Source organism: Mustela nigripes, chromosome 10, assembly GCF_022355385.1.
Source record: "Mustela nigripes isolate SB6536 chromosome 10, MUSNIG.SB6536, whole genome shotgun sequence".
NCBI classification, from domain to species: Eukaryota; Metazoa; Chordata; class Mammalia; order Carnivora; family Mustelidae; genus Mustela; species Mustela nigripes.
The window spans coordinates 36,427,132-36,448,650 of NC_081566.1; the positions used below are offsets into that span (position 1 = coordinate 36,427,132).

The 21,519-nt window shown below is 35.9% G+C and overlaps 1 protein-coding gene across 2 annotated transcripts in view; it reads left to right on the plus strand.

Annotated features, from left to right (window-relative positions):
* Positions 1–21,519, plus strand: part of NEK7 (NIMA related kinase 7) — a 149,674-nt gene that overhangs the window by 117,349 nt on the left and 10,806 nt on the right. For both annotated transcript variants that reach the window (XM_059413044.1, XM_059413043.1), the window contains exons 8-9: positions 7,292–7,386; positions 11,505–11,618. In XM_059413044.1, coding sequence (XP_059269027.1) covers positions 7,292–7,386; positions 11,505–11,618 — 209 coding nt within the window. The remainder of the gene's footprint in view (positions 1–7,291; positions 7,387–11,504; positions 11,619–21,519) is intronic.

Sequence of the window (21,519 nt, forward strand, 5' to 3'; positions counted from 1 at the left end):
AAATTACTTGACTTATTTTTCCAATTGTTTGTTTTGTATTCTTTCCCTAATTGTTCATTTTTGTGATACATTTGTTGCGGTTGCACCTAAAGCATAATTAACTCTCTCAGTGGGAATGTGTGCTAGTGGTGAATGCAGAAGTAGCCATAGAGAGCCTTAGGGAATTTTCATTATTCTAAAAGGAATTTTTGAGCAGAGATTATTATTAGAGCTGGGACTAGGATTATTTTTCCTTCAGAGAAATTATTTTTCACATCAGAATAATTCATGAGACTGTTGATCCCTCATGACTCTTCTCTTGATTGGTAAAGCTGTAGTTAATCCCTGCTGGATGTATTTATGCTAGGGACCTTATTTTGGTCAATTTAAAAAATTTGTAGTTAAAAACTACTACTTACCAAGCTTCAAATACCAGCTATGGAGTAAGTGCCGTGTAGCACATGAACTGTTTTCTGTGTCGATCTCTTATTCAACATTAAGGTAGTTGTGATTACCTGGATTAGTGTCGTATCAATTAATGAACAAGCCAGAGTTCATTTAAATTACAAAAGACCATAATTTATTCTTTTAGTCTTCCTATGGTAAAGAAGACTTCTCTTACTACCACGCGCCCCCCCCCCCCCCGCCTCCTCTAAAAAACTCCCCAAAGCATAACTCATCCCATCCCAAAATAATCCAGTGAGCTCGTAGGGGTCAAACATTTTTCAAACCATATATGCTTCTCTTTTTAGCCCCCATTGCCTAGTGTAGTTCTTGGTACATAGTTGGTTCTCAGCTCATTGAATTGAATGTTCCTCTCTCCCATGCAATGCATTAATCATTAGCACATTTCTTTTGTTTTCAATTATTGTCCTAATAAATTACCATAAATTTAATGGCTTAAACCCTTTTTCACATCTCTACAACCAGCAGTGGCAGGTGGAATTCCTCTCACACTTCGGGTCCCTCCTGCCTCTTCCCTTACATCTCTCACTGATAATCTAGGATAATCTATTGTAAAGTCCATAATCTTACATCTCTGCTGAGCAGAGAGCCTGATGTGGGGCTCAGTCCCAGGACCTTGAGATCATGACCTGAGCCGAAGGCAGAGGCTTTAACCCACTGAGCCACCCAGGTGCTCCTGTAAAGTCATTTTTGCCAGATAACATGGCTTATACAGTATGACACCAGAGGGCAAAGATTATGGGGGCCAGAATTCTGCTTACCACACTGTTTTAGTAGACATTATGGAGAATTTGTTTGTATCCTCCTTTAATGACTTGATAAGGTGAAGTTGTTTAAAAGTTGGAGGTTTAATGAAAGTTTGCATTAAACTAAGCACTTTCTTTTTTGGACAGATATTTTGACATTAAAATTTCACATTTTTATTATAAAGCTTTATAGGTGTTTTATTGAATTATGATGTACATTTTCTTTTTAAGGAACACTATACCATACTTGGCATAATATAAATTTTGCAGACAAGTTCTCTCTGTCTTATTGTTAGTTTATTGCACTTTTTTGTTTTCTTTTGTTTTGTGTGTATGTGTGTGTGTGTTTAACAAAAGTTTATTTAATTCTCAAGGGACTTTCTCTCCTCAGTTCCAGTTCTGCTTCTTGAGTGGCTTACTCCCTCATGGATTAGAATATAGGCGGAGATAAAAAATAATTTTAATAATATTAATTAGGAAAGCTAATCTGCTACAAAATCTAAACACATTATGTACTCCAAATGTGTATGTAAGTAATTGGGGGTAGTTAGCTGCTATTTAAGCAAATCTATTTGCGCCAGAGTTGCATTTATTATACACAATGAAGTGTTTCCTATCTGATTGCTAGAAAGAAGAAAAACAAATGAGAATAGTTAGATTAATAATGTTTCAATATCCATTTTACTTACTTTCAATATCCGCCCTCCCCTGAAGAGAAAAGATGGAAAATTTTATTTTTGCATATACATGTGTGACTTTAGCTATTATATGTGTTTGTTGTACATCATGAAAATGTAGATTAAAAAAAAAAAAACAAAAAACAAAAACCGAATTAGGACTCTCTGATACTGATCCTTGTGCTAGATAATATTTGAAACCCCTTGGGGGGAAATTGTTGTTTTTGTTGTCATTAGAAGATTTTTTGAACTTCTCTTTACCTTCCGCAGTGAGACAAATGGTTCTCAGATTTTGTGATATTACCAGAAGAGTAAATGCATGACCATCACTCAAACCAGATACCAGCATTTTCACACTGGAGTCTCTTGAGTGTACAAATCATGTTCCCCACACTATTTCCAAGTGTGATATAGCTTCTGATTTCAACTTGGGAAATTAGTGTTCTTGAACCAGGCATTATAACAGTTTCATTTTTGGTGCCAAGTGCCACCTGTGGTCACATACTGGTTTTTCCCACACCTTTCCCTAGCACCTCTCTGCGGAGCTTTCTTTGGCTTATTCCCCGTCAAAGTCCAAGGCGACTTGGGGCCGTAAAGGCAACATATGTTCAGTCAGTGCTATCGGCTACTTTCGCTGATTTATTTTTAACTTTCAGCCCTTTCTAGACTTCAATAATGGCTCCAGGAAGAAGCTATGATCTAATTTTAAACTGTGCACATTTAACCTCTCTGTCACTCTAAGGAGCACATGTTTAAAACAGAGTAGCTACAAAGTAGTATAATTACCACGTGTAACCCATCGAACCCAGACCCTTATTCCTGGCTTTTTGTATGTCCATCCTAACTTGTAGAAGATTTCACTGTGTCTTAATGCGGAAGGAGAAGGATACAGAATTTCGTTATTGTTGTTATCGTTTAGTTACATTTCACAGTGGTCAGTTTTAATGGAATAACCGTCTGTTTAAATGCATGGGACAGAAACTATGTGGTTTGAATTCCAGGTCCACAACTTACCCATTTTGTGATCTTTTACAAATGAGATGATCTCCCAAAGCCTCTTCTCTAAAACGAGGTAACAGTAGTAACATCTTCTGAAGCTACTTCATAATAGTCCTCTTTTCACTAGTGCATGAGCCCCATACGGTCAGGACTTAATCCGTTCACTTCTTTCTCCCCAGTGCCTAGAACAGCGTGTGCCCTGTAGTAGGGACCTGCTAAACATTTATTCAAAGTTCAGCCAAATAATACGTGGAATGCATTTAACCCAGTGCCCAGAGCAGAGTAACAGTAACAATGCAGTTTCCTGGGTTTTTCCTCCCTCCGCATTATTAAAGCTCTTCATGTCATCAGGGGCACTTAAAAGATGACAAATTTTATTTTAGATTTGTCTTTTGCAGAAAAAATACTATTCTACTGCCCAGCCATTCTGTATTAACCTTAGATGATACTCCTTACAATTAAATACATTGGGCTTCCCTCCTTCAAGTCTGCCAACATGACTTCTGGGCTGACTTAAGAGTCTGAAGGAGAGAATGGAAATTAATTCTTATTCCCTGAAGTTATGTGTATCTATTTTTTACAATCAAACCAAGGTATAAGATATCTCTTTTCCTTTTAATGATCCCAACAAGACAGGTTCAAAGTTTCCTTTCTGTAGTTTGCTTTAATTCTAAGAGAAAAAAGCAACATTTCTAAACTGCATTTGCTTATTTGTACTGTCTGATTTAAAACACTTTGCACAGCTCTCCTATGTAATAGTTTAAAAAAAGAGTATATTGCTTTTTTCCATTTCATTTTCCATAAGGATTTTTTGTAGGGTTTTTGTGAGTCCTGCAGAATTTAGAGCAAAATTGTTTCAGAAACCATCTCCTCTTTCTCATCCCTGCATCTTAGTAGAGGTAAAGAAAGTGAACAAAAAGAGAAGTGAAGTGGTCCTAGCTAGTTAGTGAGGTACGATGTGAAATGGAGTTCCTGACCTTTGTCTGGTTTTGCCCTGCCTTCCTTGTTTAAAACAAAAAAAAAAAAACCAAAAACAAACAAAAAAAAATAGCAGCCAACTCTAACCATATAAGCAGATGCCTCCGTAGTGCTATTGTTTTTCTCAATTCAAGTCTTTGCAGAAATTGTGCTACTAAATGTTAAAAAAATTCTGCATCTGACTTGTTTTGATAAAAGGGAAGTTATTAATTAATTTAGTCATATATTCCATGACAGCATGTTAGCAAAATTTTTTTGACTCTCCTAAACATAATGTAGAACTTCTGAAAATCAGTCTTTTGCTCAGGATAAATTTTAGAATGTATGTATTGTTAACAGAGTATACAAAATATGAAACTTTTCTCATTTAACTAAGAGTAAGTCAATTGATGGAATTAAAATCTGTTTACATTGGAATGATTTCATATATTTTAAAGAAAAGTCAGATAGCATTTTCAGATGTTAGCAATTTTTCCCTAAAATCAGCCTTTCTCTGTTTTTTTTTTTTTTATGATGTTATCATCCATTTCTTACTTTCATGCATACCAGGAGGTTCAAATGGCATAAGTATGTGCTCTAGTAAAATACATTCTCATTTTAGCTACAGCCATAAATTCTCAAAAGATCAGTGAAGTTACGCAACCTGCCTCTCCATGCCCCCCAGTACATAGTAATTTGCATGATCGTTTACTGTGTAATCATATCACTCTACAACTCTCCCTTTCCTGGTACAGCTGTTAAAAGAAGTCACAACATTCTTGAGGCAATAGAAATAATAGACACGGCTGTTGTGGATTTTTTAAAAAGGCTTTTAGGAAATAGTTGTGTATCCCTTAAGTTTGAAATGTGGAAGACCTATCCCTGCATTTAAATGTATTTCAGGTTTTCCTGAGCAATTTAAACTTTTCGACCTCTCTGCTAGGTAGAGAGGAAGGATGGGTCTGTTGGTTTGATGGGGCTCAACCTCTCTGCCCCGTGTCCATCAGCAGGAAAGCCCTTGTCCACAACGGAGGCGCACTTTAGGGATCACGTAAGAGGGAGCAAGTGGAAACTCCCTCTTCAGCCGTGCTAATTAGGAATCAATGCGATGAATAATTGTAGGGCAGGATCCAAACTTTCTCTTCTTCCTACATAATGACTCTTTTGGAAATGTGTCAGTCATAAAGGTGAGTGGCATCGTTAGATTTACATTTTCTTATCTCTTCGAGATCCATATAATTTAAATATTAAAATAAAGTGTGCATATTTAGCATAAGGAACTTTGCTGTTTACAAAATGAAGAAGAATCAGTGTCTAAGTTTACAGAGTCAGTGTCAACCCGATATGTCATTTTTTAGAATGACCTCCAGCAGCTCCCCAGAAAAGGCTTTTCTTCACATGAAAATTTTTTACATGATAAGTTTAGTTGAGTGGAATTCCTGATCATTCTTTTCCTCTGCTTCCTTCACTCGCGGGTCGTCTGTGAGTTCAGTTGTGTTGCAGTTAAGGTGTTATGTGGGGGCTAATCTCTGTAAAATGCTAACATTTGTTCCTCTTTTTCCCTATCATCAATCTTTCACACTCATATCAAACCCCTAATGTATCAGCAGGTTTCCCAGAGCTACTGGTTAAAATTACCTTTGCTTTTGGTAAACTCTGAACCTTCAAGCCTCAGTGTTTTCAGATGCCCCCTGTGGATTCCGTGAAGCCTCTCTCTGCACATTCCTCACTGCCAGTCACTTGCTTTATGTCCTGAAACCAGGAGCCTGTGCACAGCCCCTGATTATTCCAGCTGGACCCTCCACCCTTCCTTAAATGGAGAAAGGGTGTAAATACCTCTGGTAATCGGTGTGGCAAATGCAAACGATAAGGGAAAGGGGTTGGAACTCCCAAAGCTAGAGAGCTTGTGTTTATTTTACCTGGTAACAGTTCAGATGGTTTAAAACTCTAGCTATTTCTGAAAGTTTCTTGGCTTTTTTGACCCCGACAGAGATCGGCAGATTTACCTGTCTTCAGAGTAGATGCTACACCGAGATAATTTATTTCTTAAGGTTTGTTTTACTAATTGCCTGTGTGAATAGTTCATATTTTATTTAAATTTATTTTATCCTCCTGTGTACCTGTCTCCATTTCTTCACTTCCATAAATACTTCCCTTTTGTCTATTCTGACTAGGACTATCCCCCCTTGTTAGTAAAAATGGATTCTAGTACTAGGTGGGATTTCTTGCAAATACATGGTTGGTGATGATTTCAGCTTTAGTGCAGTGCAGTTTCCACACACAACTATTAGGTTACAACCTTATTCTTTTGGAAAACTGACTCCTGCCTTTGAGGAAAATGCTTTGATTATTGGTGTGACTCTTCCTGTTCCCTGTTCAGTACTGGGAGTTATAGTCTCATTAAGATTTACCCTAAATATCTGGGGAGTTCTTGAAAATTAATAGAAAAAGGAGAATGCCCTTCTCTCTGTGAGTAGCAGCACATTTTTGGGGAGGTTTTGCCTCAAGCAAGTAAATTCCAAAATATTGTTCTCAAACCTGGACTCTGTATTTGGCAAAAAGCCCTAGGCTAATGGTGTTGAAATAGCCATGTAAATTAGAAATTGAAGATACTCACTTTAAAAGTCACGTAAGTGTTTTTACCCTTCAAACTATGACATACATGCTTTGCCTATTTTAAATGCTTAATAAGAATTAATTTATTACATTATCATTTATTATGTTACCCTTTTCTAAAATGGCCATAAAAAGTATAAGCACCTCAAAAGAAAGAAAAATAAAAATTATCTGGAGTATCTTGTCTTTAAGAGAAAGTCTCAGTAATAATAACCCAGACAATTTTCCAGAGGTGTCAGTGAACTTTCACATATGTTATTATATAATCCTTTGGTGTACAAAAGTCTGTTGTTCCTTTTTAAAATGGTAGTAAGTAGAGTACTGAAGGTTAGTGATTATATCACTTATAATTTTAAAAGCTACAGCTGTATTCTGAGGAATGTTTCTATTAAAAGTTAATGAGCAAGATTTATTTATACACACTACTGAATTGTTATAAATTAATGTTTGTATTTAAGTAAATGTTTATATGATTATGCTTAATTGTTTGGGATATGCAAGCCATATTTTTTTCAAAATAAAGAAATGAAGCCAATGTGAATCGCTTAAGAGGATTTTCTTGTTAGAATTCCTCATTTTTCCTTTAGTTAAGCTCCCTAGATTTTCCCTGAATCGATCAAAAGTTTAACTCACCACACCCTTTTTAATATAGGGTGGATGTCGATGTGCTGCTTAAGGGTCAGGGAGCAGAGGAAATTAAATAGTTTTAAGTATTCGCAGAAACAATTTCCTGATTCTGATGAGTGATTTTGGTGACATATTTTAATCCAGAATAGTGTGTATAGAATTTCTTACCACAGCTGCACCTTCATTTTTATATTCCTCTGGTTTGGTTCGGTTTGTTTTTTGCAGTGGGCACTCCGTACTACATGTCTCCAGAGAGAATACATGAAAATGGATACAACTTCAAATCTGACATCTGGTCTCTTGGCTGTCTACTGTATGAGGTAGGTAATGTTGATAAAGTTCACATATTGATGTATTTTTAGTTACTGTTACAGATTTCCTCTGTCCTTATAGTATACACTTATTTTTTTCTGGATGGTGTTTAAGAATTAGCTTTTTAATTAGGAAGGGTTAATCCATTGACTTAATAGCTGCTTTTATAATGGAAACTATACATTCCTGCACATTTACCTCCTCTAAATATTTTTAAGTTTTAGGGAGAATTTTATTTTAAAAATGTTCCTAATGTTAATACGATGTTTCCCTGCATATCTTATTTATAAAAATGTACATTTGAACATCTGTAAAATAACTTGCTTATCCATACATAGCAGGAGAGGTATGGAATGGATTTAAAACATGAAAGCGTAGTAAATGGTAAATATCTTTTCCAATATTTCTTTTGCTCTTACTTAGGATAATTTAGCTTTAAGGATAGTAGGCAAAAAGATAATTTTTCTAGGTTGCCACTTTGTTTGATTTCCATGAGTAACAGTTGCATTGGTAAAGCTTAGTGAAATAGTCTCTTTCCTGTTCTACTGGTCATAATTTGTCAAAGGAAAATGGAACCATCTAGCTATATCCTCTAACATATTTCAACCCAGTAATTTGGATGGGTAGAAAAAAAGCACATTATGTAAAAGCACATTTTACATCCATGTTACAGAGTAATGGTATCAAAAAGCTCTCAAGACTCTACTGTTATGTAAATTTGTTTTTTAATCAAATGGTCATTTTCCTAATAATTTCAGGCTTTAAGTCAGAGCTGCTAATAAAGGTTAGTCTAAATCTGAGTAACTAATAAAATAAAATGAAGGAAAATAATACATGGTATCATTTTCATGTTTTAATGTATACAATAGAAGTCCAAAGTAGATAGATGGAAACCAGTATATTTCGTACTCTATATTTTGTATTTCCTGTCCTCCTGACTTAAATGAAATATATCATGAGATCATCTATTTTAATTGCCCAAACATTACCTGGAAGTAGAGCATTAGAAGGTTTATTTTTTAATGTATATCATGATCTTTAATTATTATAGTTTACAGATTCAAATTTCTTTAAGGAACCTGAGATTATTTATTTTGTTCTTCCTAGTTAAGTAACTAATTACCACTTTAAAAGAACAGATTTTTAAATGTTCTTCAGTAACATTCCTAGGACAATTTTTTAATAAAAAATTATGAATTAGTGATATGACAAAATGTGTTTAAGTATGCACATGAGATGAAAAGAGACTATGCTCACTATATTATATTGTTACTAATTTGATATAATGCTGAAAAGAATTGGTTTGATTATATTAAATTACTGTAATGTTTAAAGTCACTTCGTACATTTTAAAATATTTTATATTTATTTCAGTAACGTTAGGTTCCTCAGGCCATAGTCTAATATTATCAAAGTGGCATTTCCTTTTTAAACACCTGAAAGTAAACAGCAAATTGGTTTGTGCTAACAAGATGAAATTTAGCAATGAAAAAGAAAAAGTTCAATTAAGGTAATGCTTTTTGAGAAGTTTGCAAATTCTTTTAGGGCCACTGGATTCTTATGTCAAAACTGAAATAATTCTTCACATTCTGAATATGCCTTTGAGAGGCAGTGTCCCACTTTTATGTGTATTTAAAATGATCACCAAAATAGAAATTATTTCTTTGGATACTTCTATAGCTGTGAGTTTTATGTGTTGTGGAAGATTTTGAGTTAAAAGTATTTATCATGGTAAACGTTGGTTTTCATCTCAGTGAATTTTCTCAGTTCCTCTATGCATGTCATGTGGAAGAACTAAAATTTTTCTAAAGATTTCATTTACCTTTATATTCTATCTCCTTCCAGATATGTTTCAATATAATGTTAATAGAAATACCCAGGAACTTAGCCTTAAAAACTTGGCCACAACCTCTCATGGACATTTTATATTATATCCCTCTAAGAATTTACTATTCACAATGAAGGAGTAGGAAGCTTTTTTGAAAATGTATTTTAAACTCAGAAAATTAGACTTTCAAATATTCCTGAAACCTCAAAAAAAAAAAAAACTAGCAGTAGTACAGTTTTAATTGATATGCAACAAAGTAGACTTTACTAATTAAAATCAAGATGCTGTGCTTTTGCTACACGGACCTTTACATGGAAAAGTAGGTTTTACACATTTCCTTTATTGTTCAGCGCAGCAATTGCATCCTTACAGGGTTGTAGGTTGGTGGCTTACAGTTCAAAAAAAAAGAGAGCTGCCACCAGCCCCGAAGACAGACAGTGGGCTTTCGTCCCTCCGACACCCCCAGAATACTAATCAGGAAAGTCAGACCCTGGAGGTCAGGGAGCAAGTCAATCATTCTAGCGATCGTCTCAGTGTGGAGGATCAAATTAGCCTGAAAAATTCAGCTGCTGGGAGGAGAGGGCGAGCAGCTGTCAGGGGCAGCATCGAGATGCACTAATGAACCAGATGAATAGTGCAAAAGCTTGAAAATAAAAACAGGACAGTTGACATTTTTCATCTGTCAAAGCAGGAGATGCATGAAAATATACTATTCCTGTTTTAACTCCTTAGGGGACATTCAGATTTTTTTTTTTTTAACACTCTGCAGTATTGAGACAAAAGTACTGTAATGAACTCCTAGCATATGATAATGAATATACGTACATTTACATAGGGTTTTTGCAAACATGGAAAGACTGTAGTTTATTTATACAGTGTATTTTTTAAGGTGCCCTTATAATACTCTGTCATCAAGTGTCCTTGCATTTTAAAACAGAACAAAACAAATACATGTTATTACTGATAGCTCCTCTTCTAGAAATTTCCCCTCAGATGGAGGGTTTTACATGTTTAGGGCCATTTATATTCTTTTTACTTTTCTCCCCTCGTGTGGAACAGCCTTTCCTGAGGTGGTTTCATACCAGGTTTATGTAGGTTTCATATAAAATGTAGGCTAAGTAAAACTACGTCAGGCTACTTTGCAGGTTTGATTTCCAGTGTCATCCCCTCCTCGTTTAAGGCTCTGAAGGAGTTAAAGCTCTGCCTGGAGCACCAGAAGACAGATGAGAGCCATTTTCAGCTTGTCCTGTCCCCACTGACGCTCACTGAGTAGCACAGCATGGACTAGCGTGTTTCACACACACTCTGCCTGTCTGGGGAATGTACACATTGTCCTTCCAAAATCAAACTTATTAGCACATGTAGAAAAGGGTGACTGACTTTGGGGCAGCCTCGCACTCCGTGTTGTATTCTCGCTGCTGCGGTTCAAAGATTTAGAAGGTTTTGAACAGGATGCGAACATTTTAAATTGAATTTTTTAGTTTGTAACCCTGCTTACCACAGTACTTGCTTGCTCTTTAAATGTCAAGTTAGAACCTTGTCTTAAAATAAATTTAAATTCAATAATGTCTTTTTTAAAGTTGATCATTTTTGAGTCTTTTTTTTTTTTCCCTACATAAAAATCTCATTCAGATGCCTCAAAGCAGCGGCTGTGACTCAGAGAGCTTTTGAACATATTTAGTGTTTTTGAGACATTATCAAAAGAAAAGAAGTTCTAGTTCATTGTAAACCACTCGAGAGTCAGTTATAACATTCAGATTGAGAAGACTTTTTTTCCTCTCAAAATAACCCTTCCCTACAGAAACTGTCATGTATAAAATGCTATACATTCTACTCTCAACTGTTGCTTAGATTATAATTCATTTTAATTTCTGTTTCATTTTAGTGATATTTTAACTATTGAATGGTTGATACATACCACCGATGTCTGTTTAGTCATGAGATATATTACTTGTTTTTATGATGGTGTATTTACAAACAGTTTTAAGTTACTGTATGTTCTTTTTCTTAGTATTACTTTATGTCATATATGTATGTAATACATATGTAAGTATGTGCTCACCATTTCTCCCTTTTACGGTATTTTAAATATTGCCCCCAAAAACCCCCAAATTAAAGTAAGATTTTTAGAACTTACTAAATACTTCTCAGAAAGGAATATTCCTAAAAATCAAAATGCCAAGATAACTTTATTTAAAGTCTTTGTAATTATTTTCTACCTGAGTCTAATATACTTGATAAAATCACCTTTAAAAGTTAACATGTAACTGTATCAGTTTCATTGGGAGCATTTTACAGATGGCTGCGTTGCAGAGTCCTTTCTATGGTGACAAAATGAATTTGTACTCGCTGTGTAAGAAGATAGAACAGTGTGACTACCCACCCCTTCCTTCAGATCACTATTCAGAAGAAGTAAGTCATTTTTCAGTCCATGTGTTTGTCTGTTGTTCATTTTGCTAATGTTAGCATTTTATGAAGAGTTTTTTGTTGTTGTTTTGGTTTTTTGGATTTTTTTTTTGTTTTTTCTGTCCAGCAACACAAATGACGAATATGGTAGCAGAAATAGCACTTGCCATTCTGTTTTCCTTCTCTTGGAGACTTACTGTTTAAAGAGTTGGCTCTGCAGCTCCTACCGTGGAGTGGAGCACAGCACAGCACAGCGTGCGGTGTGAAACTGGTCACTTCCTAGGTGTGAGGAGGAGAGCTGGCTCTGCAGCCTTCCAAGCATGGCAAAGGGCAGAATGCATGCTCAGACCCCAGCTCAGGTGGACCAGCATGTCTGGTGCCCTTCTTAATAAGACCACTCCTCATTCTCACAGCCTCAGAGCAGCCATTGTAACTTTCTGCTTAAATAACGGCTGATTATACCTTCCCTCTCATCTGTGTTTTCCAAAATGTGAAACATCCATCTCGTAACTGTGTGTCTGTCCGCCTTGTTCTTTCAGCTTTGCCCTGTCTCCCTTGACCGTGCCTGTCCCGTCACCTCCTCCCTGCTGCAATCAGATTCCTGTAGGAAGTGTTCTGACGTTACCATTAGCAGACACGTGAACAGGTGTACTAGATGGGACTGAGAATTTTAGAAGACTCTGCTATATGAGAATCTGAGTCTGAATCCCTACTTGCTTTGGTAACCCTTTGAAATGAGTTGTTTTGTCTTAAGCCAACTTACAGTTTCTCACTGAACAAACATCTCCCATTTTAGCCCAGTACCTAGTGATTTTTGCCAGTATTTAAGGAGGAGATGGGCAGAACAGCAGTATCTTGGGTTAACTAAATGTGTTCACATAACTCTTTCTGCAAAGCTTACTGGGGAATCTACCCAGAGAAAACACTGTCTTGAGTCAGGACATCTCACCCTCTCATGAGCAACAGATTTTTTGCCCAAGGGAGGTGGCAAGGAGCAAAGGAAAAATATAAAACAATTATAACATTCACTTATTAGGTAGTCTTGTCACTCTTTCTATCTTGCAATGAATAGCAATCAGTTTGAGTCTTATATAAGAAAAATTGAGTCCGTGTAACTTGAATAATAAATATCTCTAAAGAATTTTTACCATACGTCAAGCACTTGAGGCCCTCGAATGCTATAAGTACCTTTTTTCCCCCATGGTTTTGATACTAATAATCAATGATGCCTGGGTTTTTGTTGTTGTTGTTTGTTTCATAGCCTTTGTATCCAGGTAATTAAAATAAACTTCTACAAGGCAGTGATGATAATTTAAAAGTATTATCTCTATTTGATGTTAATGCTGTTATGTTAGCCATTTTTAATTACTATTTTGGGTATAGAATATAAATATGGCATTTCACAAAACCAACTTCAGAACTCCAGGCCTGGAAATACAGTAGGGTGTGAACAATAATGCAAAATGATGGCAAGAATGTCAGGGGCCGCTCTTTGTTGTGTCATTCATGCTGTCTTCTTTTTTCCATGAAGCGCATGAATATTTCACATATCTGCATCCTCATCCCCTATTCTTCTTGACTAATTTTCAGACTGTCTGAATTTGCATTTCACATGGTAGCTGATTAGGAGATGCCGAGTGCAGCAGTGAAGCCTCAGCAGGCGGTTACCATGGTGACCTTCAGCAGGATTTTAATGATGATACCACTAGTGGTCCGTTGAAGTCGGCCTGCCTGCAGGGCTACTTTACTGCCGCTAAGTGTGAAGCTGGATATGCGGCTTCTCAGCCAAGGGGCAAATATCAAAGTCTGGCCCAGATAGAAGAAGGTCTTAGAGTTGGGAGAGGAAAATAAGATTCCACTTTTTACTCCACTCTGTAGAGTTACCAGTTTCGAAAAGAGATACAAAGCAAAACACGTTCTATGGCGTACTCTCCAGAAAAGACAGGACATGCAGCACCTCATGTGGGTAAAAATCCGTCCTTGTGCTGTGGGCAGCTAGGAAGCTATAAAACTAGGTAAACATGGAAGCTAATTCTTACGACAGAAATGAGGTATGAAACATACAGACTAATTACGTTACTTGAGTCTGTTCGGTTATGTAGAGAAGTTCTCAGAACAAGAGCTTTGAAATGCAGATGTGCTAATAAATATTTTCTCTCCTTAAGCAGGAACTCTGTTTATAAGATAATTATTCAGAATCTATGGCAGCAAAAAACCTGGACAGATTTGATGCTGCCGTACTTAAAGGATATCTTAAATATTCCCTTATATAGTAAGCTTTTACCATCTTTCCCATGTTCAAATGGCCATTTAATTTTTTAGCATGCCAGAAGATAGGAAACAATGAAAAGTAGAGTATAAAGTTTTTAAACAGTGAACTTTCACTAAGTGTCCATTTTACAGCTGAAATGGTAGCAGTCTCTGTAACTGTTTGAAGAAAGAAAAAATTAAGCAAATTAATATACCACTAAGTATCTATTTGAAAGCTTATCAGATTGAGTTAGCTACGGTTACATTTTTAAGGCTGTTTCCCAAAGAGGTTTTGAAGGGAACATTTCATGAAAATATTGCCTATGCCCCCAACCAGCCTTGATCAGTAGGAATAAGGAACTCTGTAAGATTTATTTCTAGGTATAGTCATTCCAATTAGAAGAACTCAGAGTTTAAAAGCTGGGAGTTTTTTTTTTTTTTTTTAATTTCTTTTATCCTAAAAAAAAAATAGGTACACTTAAGCATTACACACCAAAAATAAGAAATAGTGTCCTTTGGAAAAATAAGCCTATATGTCAGGTCTTTTTTTGAATTATGCTATTATTATTATTATGTAAAAATGGCTAAGATTCTAGATTGAAATATGTCAGCTATACATGAATGATATTCAGATATGTATGTTTTATAGCTTAGTAAAATAGTTTTGTTTATGACTATCTTTTGGTGGTCAGTATTCTTTTTTTTTCCAGTAATGATCTCATCCATATATCAGTGGGGAACTACAATACTTAACCCTAAAAATCTTGAATTGAAAAGATAGGGTTTTTTTTCCCTTAGATATCTCTTAAGCTTAATTAAAGTTGGTATCATTAGTGATTGTGAAATTAACATCTGTGAAGCCAACATTTATTGAATATTTACTGTGTACAAGGAATTATGACTCAAAAGGCCCCTTGTCATCTGACCCCAGCTTCTCTCTCCAGACTTCTGGATCACAAGAGACACTCTTCTTTCCCCCACTCTACCAGTGTAGGTTCTACTGAAAGTTCCATGAATGTCCATGGTTTTGTGGATGTGGTTTACTCTTTCTGAAACATTCCTTCCCCTGTTCTTTACCAGGCAAACTTCTCTCTTTGAAGAAAAATTTGGGCATCATTTTCTGCATGAAGTTATCTTGCTTCCTTTTCTTCTCTCCCCATATCCGCACTCCCACTCCCACTCCCACTTTGGCAGTACACTGCGTGACACTTATTTCTTTGCGCGTGAGCACACACACACACAAACACACACGCACACACACACCCCCTCACCCCTGTCTAGCTCCTGCTGAGGAACAGTAACTGCTTTTTAATGTGTGTCTCTCTAGGGCCTGGCGTATTAAAAAGTTTCAGTGATTGAGGGAACGAGGAAGGGAAAGAGTGAAATTAAAACAATAAATGAAAAAATATATAAATGCACCAATTGTTTGACAATTGAATGAATGAGGGAAACTTCTCCAAAGATCTCTCCATTCAGTAATGGTAGAAAATTACTCAAAAGACAGGCCAGAAACTATGATAATTTTATTTTAATGATATTACCCATTATATGACTTTCCGTTCTTATCAGCAATCAGTGTCATTTCTGGAATGCCCAGTGACATTTACTGGAAAATAAGAGAAACGGATTTTTTTTTCCCTTCAGTTTCAGTATTTAATTTCTTTGAGAGTCACAGGAGTGGTCATCCAAAGTATGGATTTTCAGGACGCCAGGGTGGCTCAGTCCGTTAAGCATCTGCATTTGGCACAGGTCATGATCCCGGAGTTCTGGGATCAAACCCTGCATCGGGCTCCTTCCTCAGTTAGGAGCCTGCTTCTCCTTCTGCCTGTCATTCCCCTGCCTATGCGCTCTCTCTCTGTCAAATAAATAAATAAAATCTTTTAAAAAAAGTATTCATTTTCACTGTTCACTAAATTATCTCATGACTCTTAAATTGAAGAAAAAAACAATATATAGTTATATTGATAACTATTTAGAAAGTACAAAATGCAACTGAGTTCTTTTCAGCCAACATCTTTCTTGAAAATCTGAGCATTAACATCACGCAGAATATAGATTCTGTCTCTTTCAGTGTTTTTTTATTTATTGTAAAAAAAATTCCTAACTTAAATAGTGAAGGCATGAGAAAGATTGAACAGAACTATACCTTGATGATGCTTTTAGCAGATGTGTCTTCATTTTAGGTTTGAACAGAGAAGCTTGGATGGAAGCTCTAAAAGTTGAGTCAAGGGTTTGTAGACGGAAGTGAAAAATGGGAGAATAGGGTGATCGTGGTTTGAGAAAATAGAAATTAAACGGAGGATTTGAAAAAACAATGGTTTGTGTGAAAAAGAAATTCAGCAGCTACCGGGCACTGGTGAGAGGGTTAAAAGCTCTTCAGTGAAGTCAGCGGTATCATGGCAGCGCCTGTAGGTCTGACCTGATGGCCGTGCCAGATTCTTAGCTGTTTAGGGGTCGTTTTAAGTTCATCGTAACTAAGAAAAACTTGTGTAGGACACAGTATCTGTGGTTGTCTTCTAATTATATTTTTGAGAACTCACTAATTCAGTAGGCCATCTTCATTTTATTCCTGGGGAAACCAAAATGTAATTTGGGAAATAGAATTATTGAGCCAGTAATCAATTTCCAGATCATGTAATCCTTCTCTTGTTGTGCATTAAGTGTGTTCGTTTTGCCACTTTTTATCTCCAGCTCACAGGTAAAAAGGTATCTGTTTTTATTAAAAATCAGTGAATGGGACTGCTTCTCAAGTACACAATTATCTTCTTAAATATCAGCCTGAAAGGTCACATCTAGTCAAAGCAGTAATGGAGAATGAATGAACTCTCATAAGCTTTTACCTCATAAATAACGAACTTCTTTTTGCCTTAGTCTCCCACTCCCCCCTTTTTAAAGAGAAATGGAAGTCAGGAAGGGAAGGTTTTGTTCTTTCTACCTTCCCAGAACTAGTTTAGTGGTGCAGACTCTGCTTTACTTATATGCATTAATTGAGAATATCTAGCACTAGAGGCCAGGGGTGGCTCGGTCATTAAGTTCAGGTCCTAATCTCGGGGTCCTGGTTGGACCCCCACATTGGGCTCCCTCTGCTGCAGCCCCTCCCCCTGCCTCATGCTCTTTATCACTGTCCCCCTCTCTCTCTCTCTCAAAAATAAAATCTTTTAAAAACAAATAAATTCAGAATATATTTAAAGAAACTTATTAAGAAATTGGAGTCGGTAACAAAAACCTGACCTTTGTTTTAGGCATAAAAGAACTACTTTGTGTCTATAAGGGAAGAACTGAAAGTGTCGGGTACAGATTATTTTTGCATATTTTGAAGTTAAACTAAGTTTATTAAGCTTTTTTATTCATTGGAGCAGTCTAAATAGTTCCATTTTATACGTACTAGATTCACAAATTTTAATAGAACTTTATAAATTCCCTGGAGTTGTTAGTCGAAATTAACCAACGTTAATTTAAATTGGTGCTGGAAGATTCTTCTAATACACTATCCCAAGAATATTTAAATGAGAGGTGTTACATTAAATGGCACAATTAATGTTTAGAGCTAAATCTGTTTTCATGATATTTCTGTATCCTTATAATCATGTAATCCAATGCTAAGTGAGATGAGACTGTTTATAATAATAACTATGTAACTGTGCCATTATTTATTAAGATTAACTTAACATTGGAGGTTTATCTCAAATACTGTAATAATATTTGATTTTCCTTCTTAAAAATGGGTTTATTAAGTTAGATAGTCTTATCACTTAAAATATCAATTGACTGCCTTATTTGGAGTTGCCATATAAGATTAGATCTTTAAGCTTCGAAGGTTCCATTTTTGTTTAAAAAATATATTTAAGCAGGCCCTTTTGTTCACTAGTGCTTCTGAAGTGGCACAGGGGACTTGCTCCTTGAAGACACGAATCCAAAACGGTGCCCTATATTTCACATATCCTGTGGGATCCTATAAAACCGTGTAACTTTCTGTAAGACTTTGGCAGTTTTCAAAAGACACATGGAATGATCTTCAGTTGTGAAATATAGACATTACATTACCTTATATCTGTGTAAGATTGCTTTCTTTCCCCTTTTCCCTCTACCCCCAAGTCAATCACTAGTGATGCTTTGGTGTACAAGTTGGATACGCCTAATCATTTTGTATAAATATCTAAAGCTCCGAAATATAGTGTACTTTAATGTATTAGACCCACTTTGGGGTGCTAAAATGTGTCCTTGGGTAGATGGAAATTGGGTATATCTGGGAGGCTGATATAATATAATTGGTCTCAGAGGGATTAAGATGGGGGTGAAAAAGAAACAGTACCAATAGCACCAGTCTTTATTATTCTATTGAGAATTGTGTTAGTGACCTAAAGCTATAATGCACAAAGAGCCCTATTGTTATTACCTGTACGTGACTGAACTTGATACGTAATTGGGTTATCACCCTGACAACAATGGCTGTTAACACTCTCTTCTTTTTAATATTTCTGGTACTAACCCATATGCTTTGATATTTCTTTGGAAATATAGATACAATATATATTAGTATATTAGTATTTTCTGCACTTTATTGAAAACAAATATATTCATTAATTTCCATATGACCTTCTGATTTCATAATCCTGTAGAAATGTTATAAAGAACTCATTTTATTTTCCTACATGCTTTTTCTCAATTAAATGTTTCTGTATTGCATTTTAAATTTCCCATAAGCATCTGAATTAAGCCGTTTTTTTTCTTCTCTGATTTTGTAAAGGCTTTTGCGTTTGTATTCTGACCTCTATTTATAAAACAATTAAAAAAAAAACCCAAAGTACATGTTTTTACAAACGTGTGTTAAGTAATGCAAGCTAAATAAATTTTTTGACATAACATAAACTATGAAATGTTTCTTTACTTCTATTTATTTTTTATTAAAGTTGTAAAGTCTACTGGTTTGGCTTTATTTTGAAGGGTTAAATGAAAGCTAATTCCCTTAATTCGAACACAAATTTTTTTTTTTAGTAAGTTACCTAATGAGGCTATTAGAAATTGAAGCCTGGCATGCAGGAATATATAGCCTGGCAAAGTTATTGTATGAACATCTTTTCCTCAAACATGGTTAGTAATATAGTACTTAGAATTTTTCAGAATATTAGATAAATGTTAAAGGTTTTTAATTTCTTTTCTCCCAGAGGCTTGTAGGAACTTAAAAAAAAAAAAAAATGTAAAGGCTAACATTGAGGGAAATCTCTAAGGTAATTATCACATTCTGATTATTTAATGTCTGACTTACTGATAGAAAGATTAGAGACTTTTTTTTTTTATAATTCATCAAGATACTATGTAAGTTTATAGTCTGGCATAAAGAAATCATTCCATGTTAAAATTCAGCTACATTTTATTTGTTTGGAAGGAGTTACTGTCACTTTAATAAGTGAGTCAGATTAGAAATAACATTAAAATTGTCACTCAGACCATATAATACTAATCTTAATATTTTTGTGCCATCATTTAAATGTATTTCTTATGGATAAAGTAGGCCTGCATCTCATTGTGAGTTTTATAGAGCCCTAGAGAAAATTTCTGGGTTTGCTTTTTGATCAGAGTTGGTCCATGAAATATGAGGACAGATAGATTAATTTAGAAACTAGATGAGCCAGTGTTAGAGATAGCATTCTTTTGAGAGTCAGATAGTCTAGAACTGTCTTTGTCCATCTGGAAGGTCTCCCACTTTTGTGCAGAGGTGGCCATGAGGTTACCTACAGACCACGTTAGGATTTTTCTCAGGCTGTGTAACACAGTAACTGTAAAAGCCCAGACTCTGAAGCTGGACTACTTGAGTTCAAATCCAGGCTATCGTCTTTATGGCCTTTATGACATTGGGAATGTTACTCCTCTGTGAAATGTTACAGTAGTGCCTATCCCAAAGAGTTGTTGGGAAGACTGAATCATTAAGGCATGTAAAAATGTATAGAACCATGCCTGACTCGTGATTAGAACTCAGTAAATACCAACTTTTAGGAAATGGTTTTCCCTCAGTGCTGGTACTAGAAATACATATAGTCAAAGCTGCAGAGTTACCTTATAGAACATGAAGATCTTACCATATAGAACATGAAAATGTTCAAGGAACTATATTCCTGTTTTTCACTGGAAACCTAGGAAAACTAATGACTGGTTGTATGGAGTTTCTCCATCCAAGTAACGTGTCCACAGGCTGCAAAAAGTGAAACTATGAGTAACCAAATGAACCTGTTATGGGTAGTTATTTATAACAACTTAAAAATTTGGAAACTGTCTGGCAAAGGTAAAGAGTTTTTCCTCTTGCTCTACTTAATAACTTTTAAACTCTTTATTCTGTCTCTTGATGTTTCTGGTTTCTGATATGTAGGTGACAGTTTTATACTTCTATTCATTATATCAGGAGCACAAATAACTCTACCATGGAAAAGTGGAACTGTACTTTTGTATACATTCAAAGAAGACAGGATGAGATGGGACCTTATTTATAGAACTTGAATTGTTATCTGATATGACAAGAGACCATTCATAGATCCATATAAATTTGTCATTTTAAACCAAATTATTAAAGTTAAAAGCATAAAACAGTCTGTGGCTATTTGTAACATGAAAGTAAGTTTTATATTATGATTTTTCCCCCTTTTACATTGCCAAAGACTATTGTAGCTGATTTTTCCTCCACCACGTTAACGAGTCTATTTAAATGTACCTTTAGAACAGCCAGTAGTTCTCTCATTTGTATCAAGGAAAACTGCACCCAGTTAAGAATGTAGGTCTACGTAAATCTCCCATTTTCTCTTACAATCAAAAAGGATTTGAGGTACCTCAGAGTAAAAGACATGACTTGGGGCACCTGGGTGGCTCAGTCGGTTAAACGTCTGTCTTTGGCTCAGGTCATGATCCCAGACCAGGGTCCCGGGATCGAGCCCCATGTCAGGCTCTCTGTTCAGCAGGGAGTCTGCTTCTCCCTCTCCCTCTCCCTCTGCTCCTTCGTCCATTGTGCTCTCTCTTGCTCTCTCTCTCTCTCAAATAAGATCTTTAAAATAAATGAAAAAAAGACATGACTTAACAAGTTATTAAAATAGAAATGGAAGTACAAATTCAGAACCAAGGATAAAAGAGAATGTAGGCCCACCTAGCTTCCTGGCCCCAGAGTTGCCCTGGTTGAGCTGTTCATCTACTTACTGCTTCCTTTCTGTCAGTGCTCAAAGGGTTGTTTCTGATTTTAAGGAGGAAATATACTCGTACCTCAGAGAAGACAGAGTTTTCTCCTACTAAATTATAATAGAAATATCTCCGATAAGGGCCACCTGGGTAGCTCAGTTGATTAGGTGTCTGCCTTCGGCCCTGGTCATGGGATCAAGCCCCGCATCAGGCTCTCTGCTTGGCAGGTAGCCTGCTTTTCCTTCTGCCTGCTTGTGATCTCTCTCTCTCTCTCTCTCTCACATAAATAAATAAAGTCATTAAAAAAAAAAAAAAAAAAGGAAAGGAAGAAAGAAAGAAATATCTCCTAGAAGGATCTGTGAGTAATGTACCAGGCAGTGTCTTTAGTAGCAACTATACAGAAAATACCTATGTGGTATTTGATAAAAGCCAAAAGCAAGCATTAAAGCATGGCTTTGGAAAGGTGATTTGGCAGCTTTGATAAACCATTGTGCTCCCG